We start from the raw sequence: 19141 nt of genomic DNA, 5'->3' as shown, positions 1-19141 counted from the left end.
TATTTTGAAAATAAGAGATTAAATGAATCAAACGGTTTGTCGTTGCAATACTTGTTTGGCAATAGATTTTTCCCTTAATATATATCATTTTATTCATGTACTACTAATTAAATACCGTAAATCCTCTAATACAGGCCGGTATTCAATTAAAAGCCGGGTCTCCAATTTTGGCCGGTGTCAGAGTCAGCGGAGGTAAATAATGGCCGGTCTCTTATTGTGGCCGAATGGAATTAACAAGCAAGTACGAGCGTCCCAGCGGTAGTCCCCAAATCAACCAGCAGAAGGCAGTAGGTGTTCACGCAGACCTTTATGAGGCTTTTTCTTCAACACTTTGTAACGCTACAGACACGATCCTCTATCACGCTCCTACCACACAGAGTCATGGTGTCAGTTAACCATGCTAATTCAACCCGCTCCACAGAACACACATCACCTTCCCTGTGGCTTACATAACACTCACACAACACGCAAATCAGCACATAGGAACTAGCAGAACGATAGGAAACACATATAACACAATACCCAGAATGCACCTGGCTTACAACCCCGGCCAGGTCATTACACTATCAAGTTCAAAGAGAACGTGCTGATTATGCTGCAGAACACTCTGGAGAGCAGCAGTAGGGGTTGTATGAACTACAGTAATCCCTCGTTTATCGCGGTAGATGCGTTCCAGACCTGGCCGCGATAGGTGAAAATCCGCGAAGTAGGGACTCCCAGCATGCCCCTCGCGGGGATTCCCTCCACGTCGCACCTACGTCACAAACCGCGGCTATAAACGGAAGTCGCCTTTCCAGCTCACCACTCAGTCATCGTTTCTTCAGATTCACGATCAGAGTTTCCAACCTACCGATCAATCCAACGAACTATCAGCTCATAGTAAGTTATCTTACTTACTTCTGGAAAGCCCGGCATTTCCGTGTCACTTCGTTGACGCTCGAACGCTCGGGGGTTTCCTAGAGCAGCCGGCGTTTCACCGACGCTATCACTTCCGCGTCTGTGAAACCACGCTCCCTATTGAATTATCGTATGATCACATTCTCTGTGATCAGCAACGCGCTGTGCCAGACCGTAGGTACTGACACGCGATCGTTCATGTCAGTTCATTTCCTTTAATGTTTTCTGTCTTTTATTTGCGCCTGATGCGTTTCGCTGCTGTGGAGCGGGGCGCTGCGGGCATCACCTTGTCCTCCGATGCACTGATCACTGATACGGCCGCCAAACAGCGAGCGCTCCGCTGTTTTTACTGTCGGTAGATCTTTTAGAACTGCAGTTCAAAGGTAACTCATGAGGTGAATATATATGAACCCAGGTAGCAGTTTCTCTTTAGGATTGAGAGGAGATGCAGGAAGATAATAAACAGACAGGACAGAAAAATAGTCAAATAAAAACAAGTTAGTTTTTGTACCTGGTGTTGCAACAAACAGACACCATTGAAGGTCATCAGAAGTGAGGAACAGAAAATGAAATAATTATTTTAATGTTTAGAGCAGCAGGAACTCCGAGAGGCTGCAGGCGCATCCGTGAGTTTGCGGCTGCTGCGCAGGGGGAGGGGGGAGATGGCTGAAGCAGAAACTACCGTTGTTAAAAGAAATGTGTTTAACTTTGAAAATGTGGGCGCAATTTTAATTGTCAAAAACTCCAGCGAACCATTAGTTCATTTTGCTCAAATAGAAATAGAGGCCTGCCTCTAATACTGGCCCTCCTTCCAATAAAGGCCTGGAGCTTGATGAGCTTGAGTCAAATACAGGCCCGGGCCTGTATTAGAGGATTTACGGTAAATCAGATTATTTTTTTAATGTTGAACACCATGCCTGCAGCGCCATCTACAGGTTTATGCGTGAACATCATAAACATCTTCCTGGGGTTTAAAGAATCAACAATAACTCATTTTAACTACCTTAATGTAGCTTAAATTTTTACTTGCAGATTATGGTCAAAATGATTATTTAGTTGTTCTTAATTGATGCCTATGGGAGAAACACTCGCAGATCTTTTAAGTCTTATTTCTCCCCATACTTTACTGCTAAAATAAGTGACTGCGTTTCATTTTAGATGAGTGCTGTTGTATTGAGCTTTATGCATCATGTCCGAGCCTTGCTTGCCTGCTGTGGGTGGATGGTGGGCGGGGTTTTAAGCTCACGCTGTTGGGAGCAGAAAGCAACAGTACTCTGACTGAAAAACTCGGAGCTGCAGCAGGATTTGTGTTTTGTGGCGCAGCTGCTGTCATGGAGCCGCGGAAGAAAAGTCCCCGTTCCCTGTTCGTTACAAGTTGTGTTTTCCTGCTGTGTGTCGGCTCGCAGCGGGTTTCTGCGGGAGGTGAGGCTCTTAAATGTTTGCTATGAGCTAAACGAACGCGGTGTTTTTGTAATTAAACCACGTTTTTGTCGATTAATCGCCGATTAGGGCCTCCTAGTAGGTGCTTTGAACTTCGCTCGTCCTCTATATACATAAAGCAACGTCGTCGTGGACTTTACAGGGGACAGATAAGTTGTTGCTTTTTATAAACTTCCCTGCGTCTCGACACTGTTGTTCTGCCAATCACTAACGCACGCGCTCACCGCGCTCCTACCATTACTTTGATCAGTAGCTAATTACTTTGACGCTAATACTAACGTTCAGATCAAAGCGAAACAAGGACATTCTAAAAAAATATACTGAGTCTTTTTGGACCACTCTGTGAAGTAATTTGATAAAATGTTGCATATTTATTGTTTGTTTGTTTGTTAAATAATCAGAGCTTAAATAAAGAAGAGAGAACCGTAGAAAGATTTGCAATCATTTCGGAAAAAGTTCATTGTTAAAGGGGAAGAGACTTGTCACGAGTTAAAACTGTTTGCTTCATGACTCAAAGTTGCAACTTCTTAAATTTATGTTTTGGTCTTTTTGCTTTGGTGATAACGTCATGGGCTGAACATAGAATACATTTGAAGGGCACATATTTGTCTAGTTTATGTACTGAAAAACTCATTGAGCTTAAAACAAAATGATACACTGGGAGGTTTTAGCATTAACCATCAACATGCATACAGGTGCTGGCCAGTAAATTAGAATATCATCAAAAGGTTGAAAATATTTCAGTAATTCCATTCAAAACGTGAAACTTGTACATTATATTCATGCAATGCACACAGACCAATGTATTTCCAATGTTCATTACATTTAAATTTGATATTCATAAGTGACAACTAATGAAAACTCCAAATTTGGTATCTCAAAAAATTAGAATATTCTGAAAAGGCTGAATATAGAAGACACCTGCTGCCACTCTAATCAGCTGATTTACTCAAAACACCTGCAAAGGCCTTTAAAAGGTCCCTCAGTCTTGTTTTGAAGGCACCACAATCATGGGGAAGACTTCTGACTTAACAGCTGTCCAAAAGACAATCATTGACACCTTGCACAAGGAGGGCAAGACACAAAAGGTGATTGCTAAAGAAGCTGGCTGTTCGCAGAGCTCTGTGTCCAAGCACATTAACAGACAGGCGAAGGGACGGAAAAAATGTGGTAGAAAAAAGTGTACAAGCTCTAGGGATAACCGCACCCTGCAGAGAATTGTGATGACAAACCCATTCAAAAATGTGGGGGAGATCCACAAAGAGTGGACTGCAGCTGGAGTCAGTGCTTCAAGAACCACCACGAGGAGACTCATGAAAGACATGGGATTCAGGTGTCGCATTCCGTGTGTCAAGCCACTCTTGAACATGAAACAGCGCAAGAAGCGTCTCGCCTGGGCCAAGGACAAAAAGGACTGGACTGATGCTGAGTGGTCCAAAGTTATGTTTTCTGATGAAAGCAAGTTCTGCATTTCCTTTGGAAATCAAGGACCCAGAGTCTGGAGGAAGAGCGGAGAAGCACAGAATCCACGTTGCATGAGGTCCAGTGTAAAGTTTCCACCGTCAGTGATGGTGTGGGGTGCCATGTCATCTGCCGGTGTTGGCCCACTCTGTTTCCTGAGGTCCAGGGTCAATGCAGCCGTCTACCAGGAAGTTTTAGAGCACTTCATGCTTCCTGCTGCTGACCAACTTTATGGGGATGCAGACTTCACCTTTCAACAGGACTTGGCACCTGCACACAGTGCCAAAACCACCAGCACCTGGTTCAAGGACCATGGTATCCCTGTCCTTGATTGGCCAGCAAACTCGCCTGACCTTAACCCCATAGAAAATCTATGGGGTATTGTGAAGCGGAGGATGCAATACGCTAGACCCAACAATGCAGAGGAGCTGAAGACGACTATCAGAGCAACCTGGGCTCTCATAACACCTGAGCAGTGCCACAGACTGATCGAGTCCATGCCACGCCGCATTACTGCAGTTATTGAGGCAAAAGGAGCCCCGACTAAGTATTGAGTGCTATACATGCACATTCTTTTCATGTTCATTCTTTTCAGTTGGCCAACATTAGAGAAACAAACATTTTTTCATTGGCCTTTAGAATATTCTAATTTTCTGAGATACCAGATTTGATGTTTTCATTGGTTGTCACCTATAAATATCAAAATTAAACGTAATAAACATCGGAAATACATTGGTCTATGTGCATTGCATGAATATAATGTACAAGTTTCACGTTTTGAATGGAATTACTGAAATATTTTCAACCTTTTGATGATATTCTAATTTACTGGCCAGCACCTGTATATGGACAATGGGTTTCCATACACTCCAATAATAAGCTTTTGTACTAAAATGGGAGGCGGCCACCACCACCATTTTGACCGTGTCACAGGTTCCGTCAAGCCCAGACAATTCCACAAAAGGGAAGAGAGGAGGAGCTGAGGGTGGGGCTGTAAGGCTGGGATCAACTGACGACACCCGGTCGAACTAGCTACAAGCTAACCTGAAGCTAACCCAAAGCTAATGTGGAGGTGGGAGCTAAGCTAACGGAGGTAGCAACCTAGCTACAACCGGAGTTAACTGTGCACCACACCAGAGCTTCTGAGTCAGAGATACGCCGGGCTGACCGCTGGGTAAAACCGGGTGGAATACAGAGGTCTCCGAGACCTCCACAAGCCGGCAGCTGCACAGCAGACATGCGCTGCTGCGATCTGAGATGCACAGAGCTGCTGCTGGGGAGAACCGGGTGGAAAGGTTTCCATCCCAGAGCTCTACAAGCCGTCAGCCCGCGCAGCAGACAGAAGCCGCGATCAGACAGAGATGCACTGAGCTGCGGGGAGGGGAGAACCAGGTGGAAAAAATCGGTCTCCCGAGAGCTCCACAAGCCGATAGTTGGAACCCAGCTCCACCAACATGTTATATTTCAACCCATTTTCTAAAGTGCAGCATTATGTTAAATGCACTGGGTTTTACCCTATTACATTTAAATTTCATGGTTAAACAGTACATGTTAAAATCTAAGCTCAGCTCGGCAGTGACCTAAAATACATAAATATAATTTTACTTACAGTAAAAAATGAAGTGGAGACTCCTTGGACGCTCTATTAGTGCAATTAATGCCACAGCAAGTCATTTTGTCCAACACTTGCACAAAAAATATCCAAAACACAATACACAAACAGAGACTCAAAATCCCGGAACAGTTTCCAAGCCAGGCCGAGGCTCTACTGAGGCCTTTCCATGGAGCTAGTTCTGTGGTCACGTGGGTCTGATGCTCATTAATTATACAGAATTTTAGGCTTTTAATACAGAAGAGTGAGAAAAAATTCACCCCCCCTCAGAGTTGTCATGAGTGTAAACTAGATAATTTAAACAAAAAACATGTTTTGGTATCAGGCTATAAACATGTTTATTTCTGCTGTGAAATTGGTATTTTTCAACATAGGAATCAATGAGAATTTGCTCGCTTCTGACACCAGCCCCCAGCGGATGAGGGTGGAACTGCAATTTTTGGTACTTCCGGGTTGAGACCAGTTTCTGAGCCGCATTGTGGGGGCTTGGCATTAACTTGTGAATGTTATATTAGGGTTAGGGATGTTGTACATCAGACTTTTCAGGAATTGACAAGCTAGCTTAATTAGGGTTTTTATGATTCCTAAAAAGCCACTTCCATGCAGATAAAAGGCATACTGTGAAACTTTTTCATATATGTAAATTATTTTCTGGAGCCAAATAGCAAAGCTCTTGATTTAATGGTCGATCTTCGTTCCTACCCTCACCTATGGCCACAAGCTTTGGATAGTGACTGAAAGAATGAGATTGCAGATACAAGCGGCTGAAATTAGTTTTCTCCACAGGGTGGCTGGGCTCTCCCTTAAAGATGAGAAGCTCTGTCATCTGGGAGGGGCTCGGAGTAGACCAGCTGCTCCTCCACATCGAGAGGAGCCAGTTGAGGTGGCTCAGGCATCCAGTTAGGGTGCCTCCTGGACGCCTCTCTGGTGTGGTTTTACGGGCACATCCAACTGGGAGGAGACCTAAGGGAAGACCCGGGACACTGGAGGGACCGTGTTTCACAGCTATCCAGGGAACGCCTTGGGATTCCTCCAGAGGAGTTGTCCCAAGTGGCTGGGGAGAGTGAAGTCTGGGCCTCCCTGCATAGAGTACTGCCCCTGCAACCCAACCCCAGATATGTGATTGAAAGTGGATGGATGGCTTTTCTTGAGCCAGTATGTGCTTAAATGACCCTTTACAGGGTTCATGAAATATCACTTAGATCCCACCAACCACTGTAGCCAGAATACCACACTTGCAACTTCAAAGTATCCAGACCGGTCCCTTGTCAATAGTAAAGTGGTCTGCTTCCAGCATGTTTCCAGCATGTTTTAGATCATTAACACAGCTGATTTGTTTGATTTTAGTGATGAATCACTCCTGTCGAAACTATTGAAGGCGGATGAGATATTTCAGCATTTGGATTAAGATGTTAAAAACACAAATGCCGTGAGAAGAGTTTTACTTTTGGTTTTACTACAGTGAGTTAAGACAGACTCTAGGGGGTGCTAAAAGCAAACCACATCTGCATATTTCCCCTTTTTAAAAAAAAGTCTGACATTCTGACAACTGGAACATTTTTATTCTTTTTGATCTGATCTTCCTTTTCAACCAGAGGATCCAGAATATTAAAGTGCGTAAATGTTTGTACCTGTCAAGTTACCTGAAACTTAAGGACCAGAATTACACTGCTGAACTTCTATAGGTTTATGTTTATGTATTTAGCAGACACGTTTGTCCAAAGCGACTTACAAGTGATAATCAGCATGTTGCCCTTGAGGCTAACAACAACAACAACTTGACATCAATCATGGAGAGGAGGGAACACGGAGTGGACAGTAGAGACGGGGGACGGGTTCAGTGAGGGTGCTAGTTTAGAAGATGCTCTCTGAAGAGCGGGAGTTTCTTGAAAATTGAAAAGGAAGCCCCTGTTCTGGTAGTGCTTGGTAGGTCATTCCACATTTGTGGAACGATGTCTGGATTAGAGCCCTGCACTGAAGCCCCAGGCCCTCGGGTCGGCTCGGGCCGGGCTTCGGGCCAACGACTGTGTAATTACCTCGGACATGGGCCGGGCGCCTTTATTTTTAATCGAATTCATTAAAAAAATTGAAACACAAACGCAGCAGTAGAGCCCTGCGCGGGACTCTTTTCTTCATCCCGCTCCTGCCCGCTCCCGCTGAATTTCTGACAATTACCACCTGCACCTGCAGCGTGCATGTCTACTCCTGCCTGCAACCGCAAAACTCGGAGAAATTATTACCTCACAATAAAAGAGATGTATCGAGTTTGCGTCCTCTCTGGTCCTGGAGAAAATATGTCAAAACCCGCGGCTCTTCCATCCATCTGATGCGGCTCTCTGTGCTTGTAAATTAATGAATGGATATTTAAATAAAATGCTTTATATTTTACTGAATTAATTTTATATCTGTAAATCAATTCTATGTAAAGATTGTCTGCGTAAACCTGAACAGGTCCAACCCAGTCTTACTGTGAGATCGGGTTGACGGGTCACGCTTGTGTGTAATCATAGGCGCTGTCTGAGCTGAAGAGATTCTGGAACTCTCCTCAGACGGCTCCTGGATGCGTCGCCATATTGGAGACAGGAACAAGCACTATTCAGCCAAAGTTTCATAATCAGGGAACATTTTCTAAGTGACAAGTCTCTCTGAGCGACAGGGTTTGGAAAACACTCGCTTCAGTGGGAGGAACCTTCCCGCATGCGCTCTGGTTCTGCAATGCGCTCCAAACCAATCTCCACAACTTCAGCTCGCTGTGCACATATGCGCTGACGGCGAGCTGCGCTGAGCAGCTCAGAAGTTCAGATGGGAATCTTTTCTTGGGTGATTTAGCTACATCTGCGATGTGTGTAACGAATAAAATGTCAGTTCGTCTGCATGCGTCGGGGTAATTCTTTCTATTCTTTCTCCGTCAAAATAAACCGTCAAATACGGGAACTGTCCGGTCAACACAAGCGCTGCTTTTGACTGTTTTGTTTTCTTGTGAAAATTGTGGGAAAGAGATAAAATTTAACTTGATTAACACCAGAGCCAGTGCGCCGTTATCTCTGTGACAGTAAACGAGGGAAAAACAAATTGATCGGATCCTGCATGTCTTTTAACACATTGGTCAGGATTGACGCACTTTGTTTTCATTTAGTTGGTTAAAAAAAAAAGTCTGGCTCAGGCCGGGCCAGAGAATCCTGAAAACCTTTTCGGGCTGGAGCTCCACCCCCTCGGGCCGGGCCGGGCCGGGCCGGACACGGGCTCAGATTTTAGGCCCATGCAGGGCTCTAGTCTGGATTGTCCTGAGCGTGGTGTAGGCACTACTAGCCGACGATCCTGTGTGTGTGCTGCTAGCGGTAGTGGGGCTCAATGAACAGAGGGGTGACGTGTGCTCTTTTTGGCTGATTGAAGACCAGACGCGCCGCTGCGTTCTAGACCATTTCTCACAGTACAGCCTGGAAGACCTGTGAGAAGGGCGTTGCAGTAATCGAGGTGGGAGATGACCGTAGATTGCACCAGGAGCTGGGTGGCATGTTGTGTTAGGTATGGTCTGATCTTTCGTATGTTATACAGCGCAAAGTGGCATGAACGAGCAACAGAGGCAACATGATCTTTAAAGGTCAGGTGTTCATCAATCACAACACCCAGATTTGAACTGCCTTTGAAGGAGCCAGAGATATGAAGTCATTTTGGATTTAGATCTTGTGCTTTATGGATGGTTTTGCTGGGATGACAAGTAGTTCAGTTTTAGAGAGGTTGAGTGGGAGAGGGTGGGATTTCATCCATTTTGATATGTCAGAGACAGTTTGATATTCGTGCAGAGACAGTGTGGTTGTCCGGTGGGAATGACAGATAGAGCTGGGTGTCGTCTGCATAGCAGTGTAGGAGAAGCCATGTGCCATATGGCAAAGAGAAGAGGTCCTAGTACAGAGCCCTGGGGGACTCCTGTGGCAAGATGGTGCATGGTAGAGGATTGTCCAAGGCAAGATACACTGAATGATCGTCCTGTGAGGTACGATTCAAACCAGGCGTGTGCTTTCTCTGTGATGCCCATGCTAGAGTGTGGACAAAAGGAAGCCATGGTTGACAGTGTCAAATGCAGCCGATAAGTCGAGCAGGATAAGCACTGAGGATTTGGCAGTCGCTCTAGCTTCTTTTAAGGATTCCATCACTGCTAACAGAGCAGTTTCAGTGGAGTGGCCCTTTTTGAACCCAGATTGGTAAGGGTCAAGCAGACCGTTTTGTGAGAGGTATTCTGTGATCTGCTTGAAAGCCACCCTTTCAATGATTTTGGACAGAAAAGGGGGGAGAGAGATAGGATGGTAGTTCTCCACATGATTTTGAGGAAGAGATGGGGTTTTTTTTTAGCAGCGGTTTAACCTGAGCATGCTTGAGAGAGGTGGGAAATATACCGGATGTCAATGAAGCGTTGATCACGTGTGACTGCTGCGGCTACTGTAGGAGCAATAGCTTGGAGCAGCTTAGTCGGAATGGGGTCAAGTGGGCATGTAGTAGGGCGGCTGCACGTGAGAAGCTTGGACACACAGTTCTCAGTGAGAGGGGAAAAAGAGGAAAATGAAGCAGTAGGGCTTGAGATGGTTGGGCTAGAAGAAGTTTGTGGTAGCGAATGTTCAGGAGTGGCCAGTTGAGTAAACTGTTTGCTTATAGCTGCCACTTTGTCAGTGAAGAATGAGGCAAAGGTGTCAGCTGAAAGATTGTTGGTAGGACGTGGAGATGGAGGGTTGAGCAGAGTTTTGAATGTTGAAAATAGTTTCTGAGAGTCAGTAGAGCTGAGAATTTTGTCAGTGTAGAAAGCTTTCTTTGCATCAGTGATGCTGGCAGAGAATGAAGACAGTAATTCTTGAAATTTAAATTGATCACAAGGATCTTTTGTTTTGCGCCATTTCCGTTCCGCAGCTCTAAGATTGGTGCGTAGAGACCGGAGGGTATCATTTAGCCAAGGGTGTGACTGAGAGGATCTAGCAGGTCTAGTGTCTGAAGGGCACAAGTTGTTAAGACAAGAGCAGAGTGACTCGGTGGCATCATTAACTTCATAAGCAGAGAATGTGCTGAGAGATGGAAGAGTGGAGGCAACAAGAGAGAAGTGGATGGGTCCCAGATTGCGGAGGTTGCTGCGGAATGAGACCATTGGGGAGGAAGCAGTGGACCTCCCTTGAAGAGTCGTGCTGAAATGGATGAAGTAATGATCGGAAAGATGCAGCGGTGTGACAGAGATTGTGTCTATGGCACAGTTTCTGGTGAAAATTAGGTCAAGTGCTTTTCCAGCTTTGTGAGTTGGAGGACTTTGTACTAGTTTTAGATCAAATGATGACATTAGTGACAGGAAGCCTGATGCGCTGGGATTGTCCAGGTGAATATTCATGTCTCCAAGGACCATTGTGGGACAGTCGTGCTCAGGAATGGAGGCGAGCAGGGTGTCGAGTTCATCAAGAAAGTCACTGAGTTGACCTGGTTGGCGATATATGACAACCAAAAAGAATTTTTTCGGTAGTTACCTGGATGGCATGGTATTCAAAGGAGTTGTATTTAGTGATGGGTAGCAACTGACTGTATATCCATTTATTGGAAATTAACATGCCCGTTCCACCACCTCGGACAGATGCGCGAGAAGTGTGGGAGAAAGTGTGGTTAATTGAGAGAGCAGATGGGGTAGCATTGTCACATGGTTTGATCCAGGTCTTAGTGAGAGCCAGTGCATCGAGTGACAGGTGGTTTGCATGTGCGGTAATGAAGTCAGCTTTGTTTACTGCTGATTGGCAGTTCCAAAGTCCCATAGACAGGTGGGTGTCTTCGGGGGGAGTTGGTTTTAGCGAGCGGAGGTTTTGAAGGTTGCAAAAGCGGTTTGCTGTCTGTGACCTTCCTCTGAAGCCAGTGATCACAGGTATAGGATAATAGCATATTTCGCTGGGTGTCGATGGAGCAGCATCTGGGTCGAGTTTGTTTGCTCTGTGTACTTGCTCTGTGACACTCATAGATTTTTACCTATCTACATGATTTGTTACATGATTTTTCTAAAAGTTTTTTATATATACACACGTCTGGTCTTTACTGAACCCAGTAACAAACTGCAGCTTATTCAGAATGCTGCTGCTGGAGTCTCAACAAGAACCAAGAGAACCAAGCACATCACTCCTGTTCTTAGATATCTGGTTTCCAGTAAACTACAGAACTAGTTTCAAATTACTTCTACTATGGTAGTTTATAAATGACTCAATAGCATGGGGCCAGAATACGTGTCAGTTCTCCTTCAGGTATTTATGCTCAGCAGGGCTCTGAGATCAATAGGAAGCTTTCAGCTGGTAGAACCCCAGGTCAGAACCAAACAGGGTGAAGCTGCTTTTAGTCACTATGCTGCTCACAGATAGAATCAGCTTCCTCATGACTTCAAACGTGCCCCAACTCTAATGACTTTTAAATCAAAGTTGAAAACATTCAAGTTTTCGTCAGCCTTTGAATGACTGTTCTTATGCTGCACACTCTGCACTGTAACTGCTCACCATTAAACTTTAACTTTGTTTCCTTTTAATTTTTAAACTGTATTTTCTGTCACATTGATTTTAATGTTCTTGCTAAGGCAAAGCACATTGAATTGCCTCTGTGTATGAAATGCGCTATATAAATTAAGCTTCCTTGCCTTGCTCTAAACCTAGCCCCCAACCCAAAGAAGATTAAACACATAAACAGGCCAAGCTCCTGAACTGACCTAAGGAACAACTGTGTCCACATTCGTTAGCACTAACTTGGGTAACTCTCTTGTTATCGGTCTCTGATGTCTTTGTGGAGCTCATTTAGCCTGTTGTTTATTCTACGTGTGCTTTGAGGTTTACCAGTGCTAGTTTCTACATGGCTCGATTACGCTTCCTCGGCTGTGTTTCTATCAGGTTGAGCTCTGGACTTTGACATCTCAGTGATTATTTCCATTTTCTGACTTTCTCATAGTTTTTGCTGATGTACTCAAGATCTTTGTTCTGTTGCATGACCACATCTGAGTAAGGCTTCAATGGTTAGACACGCAGGCTTGTTTTTGACTTTAGATTCATGCAACAAGATCATTTATTTATGTCAACTGCACAAACTCGTCCTACTGCACTTTCTTTTCTTATAAATAACCTCAACATGCTGAGGCTTGGAGTGTGACGAGTGGATCTGGACTAGTCGACAGTATAGACATAAAAGTATGTCCAACAATTTTTTATATTGATCGATATAGATAATTATTGAAAAACACTTTTTATTGTAGAAAATATATTTTAGGTGCAGCCTTAGCCTTTTTTTTTGTTTGCTTGTTTGTTTTTCTCCGTCTCTCCTTGCTGAGACATCTTGCTGTCTCGTGCTCTGTTTTAGCTTGAGAAGGGGAGGGTCTGGTGAAGTAGTTTGCCCGAGTCTGTGGTTTTGATTGGTTAGGAATAAGTAGTGAGTCTAGTCTGCTGCTACCTGTTACATAAAAATGAAAAATAATTATAATGGAAATTTTTTTTTATCAAAGTTTTATCGACCAATTTTTTTTCCTATTGCTCCACATGTCTATTGATGGATATATTGAACTATTCAATTATCGTCCAGCCCTAATCTGGACATTTGTTTTTGTTCGATCACCGCTCGATTAGCTCCGAGGTGAATCTCCAACAGCGTCGACCCTTTAGACAAGCAGCTTCGCTTTCTCCTCTCAAATGGCCTCACACACAGGCATATGTTAGACGCACGGCTCTGCCAGCCGACGGAAGACAGACTGTGTTCACAGACGACAGGTCCGTCACATAATGGGAACAAGAACAGAAACAGAGCATGTAAAACAACTACAAAAAATTAAATGAACATACCTGATGGGTTAATTCTGCCACCAATATCAAAGAAACACAAACTGGAGAAGGACAGTTGTCTTTTAGAGCAACTTTGCAAAGCGGAGTGTGAGATGGGGCATGTGTGTGTGTCTTCACGTCCCAACTTAGACTGAAATCCACTTGGCTCAGCTAGGTCTTTTATTAGAAGTGATTACACAGTCATTAAAATGGAAAAGAAGAACACATAAGGTGAAACTTTAGGTAGTACCTCTTATCAGTGGTTTTCAGGAACAGAAACTTCTAGTTTCTCTGGGGAGTCAAGATGTGAGTGTTTTAATCATGGAGTCAGACAGTGCTTTGGCACGCTGTTCTCATGGTAGAGACGTGAGCTGAAAGATCTTAATGTCATAATGCATGATCAATAAAACAAAGCTGAAAGATTTTAATGTCATAATGCATGATCAATAAAACAATTTCTAAAATCTTTAACAAAACCATAAACGGAACACTAGTTAACCCGGCTCAGGCTTTGCTTCCTGTTCAGCTGCTCCAAGCCAAAAACACATGATTCGTGCACTTTGAGGGGATTGCGAAGAGAGGGAAGTTTGAGGAAGGATCAGGATCCAATCATTAAGAGTGGGACACAATGATTGGATGAGGTTTTTCCATTATTTCACATTACAGAAATGATTGGTTTTCTTGATATAAATATTAATGTTTGTGTGCCTTTGCTATGTAAAGAACATTTCATGTAAAATGATTAAAAAATGCTCCAGAAAAACATTCTCTACTCGTCGTCGTTTTCCTCCGCTTATCCGGGTTGCAGGGGCAGCATCCCAATTAGGGAGTTCCCGACCGTCCCCTCCCCGGCCACCTCCACCAGCTCTTCCAAGGACCCCAAGGCGTTCCCAGACCAGATTGGAGATGTAACCTCTCCAACGTGTCCTGGGTCGACCCGGGGGCCTTCTGCCGGCAGGACATGCCCGAAACACCTCCCCAGGAAGGCGTCCAGGAGGCATCCTGACCAGATGCCCAAATCACCTCAACTGACTCCTTTCGATCTGGAGGAGCAGCGGTTCTACTCCGAGTCCCTCCCGAATGTCCGAGCTCCTCACCCTATCTCTAAGGCTGAGCCCGGCCACCCTACGGAGGAAACTCATTTTGGCCGCTTGTATCCGCGATCTCGTTCTTTCAGTCATTACCCAAAGCTCATGACCATAGGTGAGGATTGGGACGTAGATCGACCGGTAAATCGAGAGCCTGGCTTTCTGGCTCAGCTCCCTCTCCACCACGACAGATCGGCTCAGCGTCCGCATCACTGCAGATGCCGAACCTATCCACCTGTCGATCTCCCGATCCCTCCTACTCTCACTCGTGAACAAGACCCCGAGATACTTAAACTCCTTCTTGTGGTAGGACCTCTCCCGACCCGGAGTTGGCAAGCCACCCTTTTCCGGTCGAGAACCATGGTCTCAGATTTGGAGGTGCTGATCCTCATCCCAGCTGCTTCACACTTGTCCGCGAACCTACCCAGCAAGAGCTGAAGGTCAGAGCTGGATGAAGCTAGGAGGACCACATCATCCGCAAAAAGCAGAGACGAGATTCTCCTGCCACCATACTCGACACACTCCACACCATGGCTGCTCCTAGAAATTCTGTCCACAAAGGTAATGAACAGAACCGGTGACAAAGGGAAGCCCTGGTGGAGTCCAACCCTCACCGGGAACAGGTCCGACTTACTACCGACTGTGCGGACCAAACTCACGCTCCTCTGGTAAAGGGACTGAATGGCCCTTAACAGAAAGCCACCCACCCCATACTCCTGGAGCGTCCCCCACAGGGTGCCCCTGGGGACACGGTCATAAGCCTTCTCCAGATCCACAAAACACATGTGGATTGGTTGGACAAACTCCCATGCCCCCTCCATCACCCTTGCAAGGGTATAGAGCTGGTCCACAGTTCCACTGCCAGGACGAAAACCACATTGCTCTTCCTCAGTCTGAGATTCAACGATCGATCGGACCCTCCTCTCCAGTACCTTGGAGTAGACCTTTCCAGGGAGGCTGAGTAGTGTGATCCCCCTATAGTTGGAACACACCCTCAGGTCACCCTTCTTAAAGATGGGGACCACCACCCCGGTCTGCCACTCCACAGGAACTGCCCCCGATAACCACCCAATGTTGCAGAGACGTGTCAACCACGACAGCCCTACAATATCCATAGCTTTGAGATACCCAGGATGAATCTCATCCGCCCCCGGGGCTCCGCCGCTGTGTAATTGTTTGACTACCTCAGCAACTTCTGCCCCCGAGATTGGACAGTCCATCCCCAGGTCTCCCAGCTCTGGTTCCTCCTCGGAATGCGCGTAGGTGGGATTGAGGAGCTCCTCAAAGTATTCCTTCCACCGTCCGACTATAGCCCCAGTTGACGTCAGCAGTTCCCCATCCCCTCTGTAAACAGTGTGAGCGAGTTGCTGCCTTCCTCTCCTGAGTCGCCGGACAGTTTGCCAGAACCTCTTTGGAGCTGATTGATAGTCTTTCTCCATGGCCTCACCAAACTCCTCCTTCGCCCAAGATTTTGCCTCGGCAATTGCCACTGCTGCACCCCGCTTGGCTATCCATTACCTGTCTGCTGCCTCCAGAGACCCACAGACCAGCCACGCCCTGTAGGCCTCCTTCTTCAGCCTGACAGCTCCCCGAACCTCTGGTGTCCACCAGCGGGTACGGGGGTTGCCACCACGACTGGCACCGGCCACCTTGCAACCACAGCTAGCAACAGCCACCTCAACAATTGCAGAGTGGAACAAGGCCCACTCGGAGTCAATGTCCCCCACTGCTCTTGGGACGTGGCCAAAGCTCTGCCAGAGGTGGGAGTTGAAGACCGTCTTGACAGGTTCTTCTGCCAGGTGCTCCCAGCAGACCCTCACTATGCGTTTGGGTCTGCCAGGTCTACGTGGCATCTTCCCCTGCCGTCTGATCCAACTCACCACCAGGTGGTGATCAGTTGACAGCTCCGCTCCTCTCTTCACTCGGGTGTCCAAAACATACAGCCGCAGGTCAGATGATACGACTACAAAGTCTATCATGGACCTGCGACCTAGGCTGCCCTGGTACCAAGTGTACCGATGGGCATCCTAATGTTCGAACATGGTGTTCGTTATGGCCAAACTGCGGCTTGCACAGAAGTCCAATAACGAAACACCACTCGAGTTCAGATCAGGCGGGCCGTTCCTCCCAATCACACCCTTCCAGGTCATGCTGTCATTGCCCACGTGAGCAATGAAGTCCCCCAGCAGGACAATGGAGTCCCCTGATGTAGCACTATCTAGCACTCATCCCAGGGACTCCAAAAAGGGTGGGTACTCTGAACTGATATTTGGCCCATAAGCACAAACAACAGTCAGGACCCGTTCCCCGACCCGAAGGCGCAGGGAAGCTACCCTCTCGTCCCCCTGGGTAAACCACAACACACAGGCAGAGAGTCTTGGGGCTAACAAAAAGCCAACCCCAGCCCTCCGCCTCTGACCCAGAGCAACTCCAGCAAAGGAGAGTGTCCAACCCGTCTCAAGGACTTGGGTTCCAGAGCCAATTCTATGTGTCGAGATGAGTCCAACTATATCTAGCCGGTACCGCTCCTGCTCCTTCCCCGCCAGCGAGGTGACGTTCCATGTCCCAAAACCAGTTTCGTTGTCCGGGGATCGGACCGCCAAGGCTCCCGCCTAGGTCTGCCACCCAATCCACACTGCACTGGACCCTTCATGTTCCTCCTGCGGGTGGTGGGTCCACAGTTGGATGAGCCCATGTATCCGGTTCGGGCTGGGCCTGGCCGGGCCCCATGGGCGAAAGCCCGGCCACCAGGCACTCGCTCATGGGCCCCAACCCCAGGCCTGGCTCCAGGGTGGGACCCCGGTAACCCTCCGGGCCGGGTATTCCGACTCTTTGATTGTATATCATGAAAGATCCTCCGAACCATTCTTTGTCTCACCCTTCACCTAAGACCAATTTGTCATGGGAGACCCTACCAGGGGCACAAAATGCCCCAGACAACATAGCTCCTAGGATCATTAGGGCACTCAAACTCCTCCACCACGATAAGGTGACAGTTCAAGGAGTACTCTACTGCACCTTTAAATATTTTTCTTTCAGATTGCCCTGCAGATGGACGAACATGGGTGCCCAACGGAGACAAGTGTTACCACTTTGTCCATGGAGAAGAAGACTATGTCAAGAGCTACACTTTTGAGAGAGCAAGGTCCCTCTGCCGAGGATTTGGTACGCCAGCCGTTTAAAATGCTTTGTCCCTAAAACCAAAAACCCACATTCTCATCTTTGTGCTTCTTTTTATCATCTTTCTAGAGCTTTTGACTATCCAGAGTGCAGAAGACAATGACTTTGTCATTAAATATAGTCGTGAGGTGTGGAAAGGTGTTGTTGTCATGTGGATGGGAATGTATTATGACACAAACAGTAAGTATTGTGTAAGCAGAGGTTTGTGAAACCACACTGGTCGTGATTCTAAGTGGTAATCTGTCATATTGGATATTGGACCTGATGGGAAGGTGGAAAATTGTTTGTTTTACAGTGTTTAGTTGGACATGCTGCTATCAGGCACAGTGAGACATGTTTTCTTTCATTTCTGCTCAGGTGATACCATGAGGTGGTTAAATGAGAACCCAGTGACCTACACTAACTGGGAGAGCACAGGTCTGTCGGACCTGCTGCCAACAGAAACGTGTGTGGCTCTGCAAGGCAACACGGGAAAGTGGGAAAACGTCAGCTGCTCGGATGACGTGGAAAACGGAGTGGTCTGTGAGGCGGCTCAGAGTGAGTCCTCTTGTTTAGGCTACACAAAGTAATTGTTTGGGTTTGAGTGTTTGGTCTTGGATGCATTCTGTTTTGTTTTTCAGAAGCGGAGACACCCAGGCAGCGTAAGTCCACCTTTGAGCTATTTGCTATTGTTTGTTTGAGCATTCCCCTCCTCTGTGATTTAGCGCTAGGACCTTCCTTGCATTGTTTCTTGTTCTCCACAGAACCCAACGCGCTGATCTCCGCCTTAGTCATTCTCAGCGTGGTGGCCATCATGGGAGTCTCTGCGGTTATTTGGTTTTTGCACCAAAGGCACAATCTTGGCTCCAGCGTCTTCACAGCGTTCGAGTACCACCCGCCGTTCCGAGTCCTGGAAAACGACCAGTCCTGCCTGGTGGAGGCTGAGGAGACCAACAGCGTACCATAGGAGAACTCTCTAATGTTTCCCACAACTCAAATCATCAGACCTTTCTCACTGGCTTGGTGTTTTCTGCACAAACGAGCCCATTTTTGTGCTTCGTTATTGACCAATGATGTTTTTGATTGATGGGGGGAAAGGATGCCAAACTAACACCTTCACTAATGCACATTTCATTACTGCTTTTAAGTAATTTGTAATGATCAAACATATTGGTGTATTTTCTACATAGATCTTTAAATATACCACCATGAACACCTAGAAAGCCTAAAAAATTAAAGGTAAAAACTCTGACTTATAATTACTTTTTTTTAAAGGGTGAATGTGTTCTGAGCCAATGTAAAGCATCTGTTACAGGACTATTGCACAGATTTAGAGTTTCAGCACTACATTAGAAAGTAATTTTATGCAGCAGAGATAAAAATGAAATGGAAGTTAAATGCGATTTCCTGAATCTATAGGAGCACACAATCAAACCTCATTTTCTTGTTTAAAATCAAAGAAGCCACTTTTTCTAAACCGTATTTCTAGATGTATGAATCAATCCAAGATATAGATTGCACATGTACGTATATAGCTAAACGCTAACCCAGCTACAGCACGACTGAGTGGCTGTTTTCTGCATTTATATGATGAGTTTGATTAGCTTTTATTATTCAAAGTAAAATGAAACAAAAAAGAAAGCTTGCCCTGAAACAGTAGTTTAAAATTTGTCTGCACGCTT

General features: G+C 46.1%; 1 protein-coding gene across 1 annotated transcript; it reads left to right on the top strand.

Annotated features, from left to right (window-relative positions):
• The first annotated feature begins 2010 nt into the window (after nt 1–2010).
• Nucleotides 2011–19141, top strand: cd302 (CD302 molecule). The gene is made up of 6 exons (XM_015966588.3): nt 2011–2319; nt 17340–17465; nt 17550–17660; nt 17838–18017; nt 18101–18121; nt 18224–19141. Exons 1-6 carry the CDS (start codon nt 2229–2231, stop codon nt 18424–18426), a joined length of 732 nt encoding a protein of 243 aa, XP_015822074.1. The 5' UTR covers nt 2011–2228; the 3' UTR covers nt 18427–19141.

Source organism: Nothobranchius furzeri, chromosome 14 (assembly GCF_043380555.1).
Source record: "Nothobranchius furzeri strain GRZ-AD chromosome 14, NfurGRZ-RIMD1, whole genome shotgun sequence".
NCBI classification, from domain to species: Eukaryota; Metazoa; Chordata; class Actinopteri; order Cyprinodontiformes; family Nothobranchiidae; genus Nothobranchius; species Nothobranchius furzeri.
Note: the sequence above shows the minus strand (reverse complement) of the source record. Positions and strands in the feature narration are given on the sequence as shown.

Bases quoted from the DNA above. Each gene is read 5' to 3' on its own strand.
- cd302 (XM_015966588.3), top strand. From the start codon at position 2,229: ATGGAGCCGCGGAAGAAAAGTCCCCGTTCCCTGTTCGTTACAAGTTGT. The intron at 2,320-17,339 runs GTGAGGCTCTTA...TTTTTCTTTCAG, and splicing joins GCAGCGGGTTTCTGCGGGAG to ATTGCCCTGCAGATGGACGA. The intron at 17,466-17,549 runs GTACGCCAGCCG...TCATCTTTCTAG, and splicing joins GTCCCTCTGCCGAGGATTTG to AGCTTTTGACTATCCAGAGT.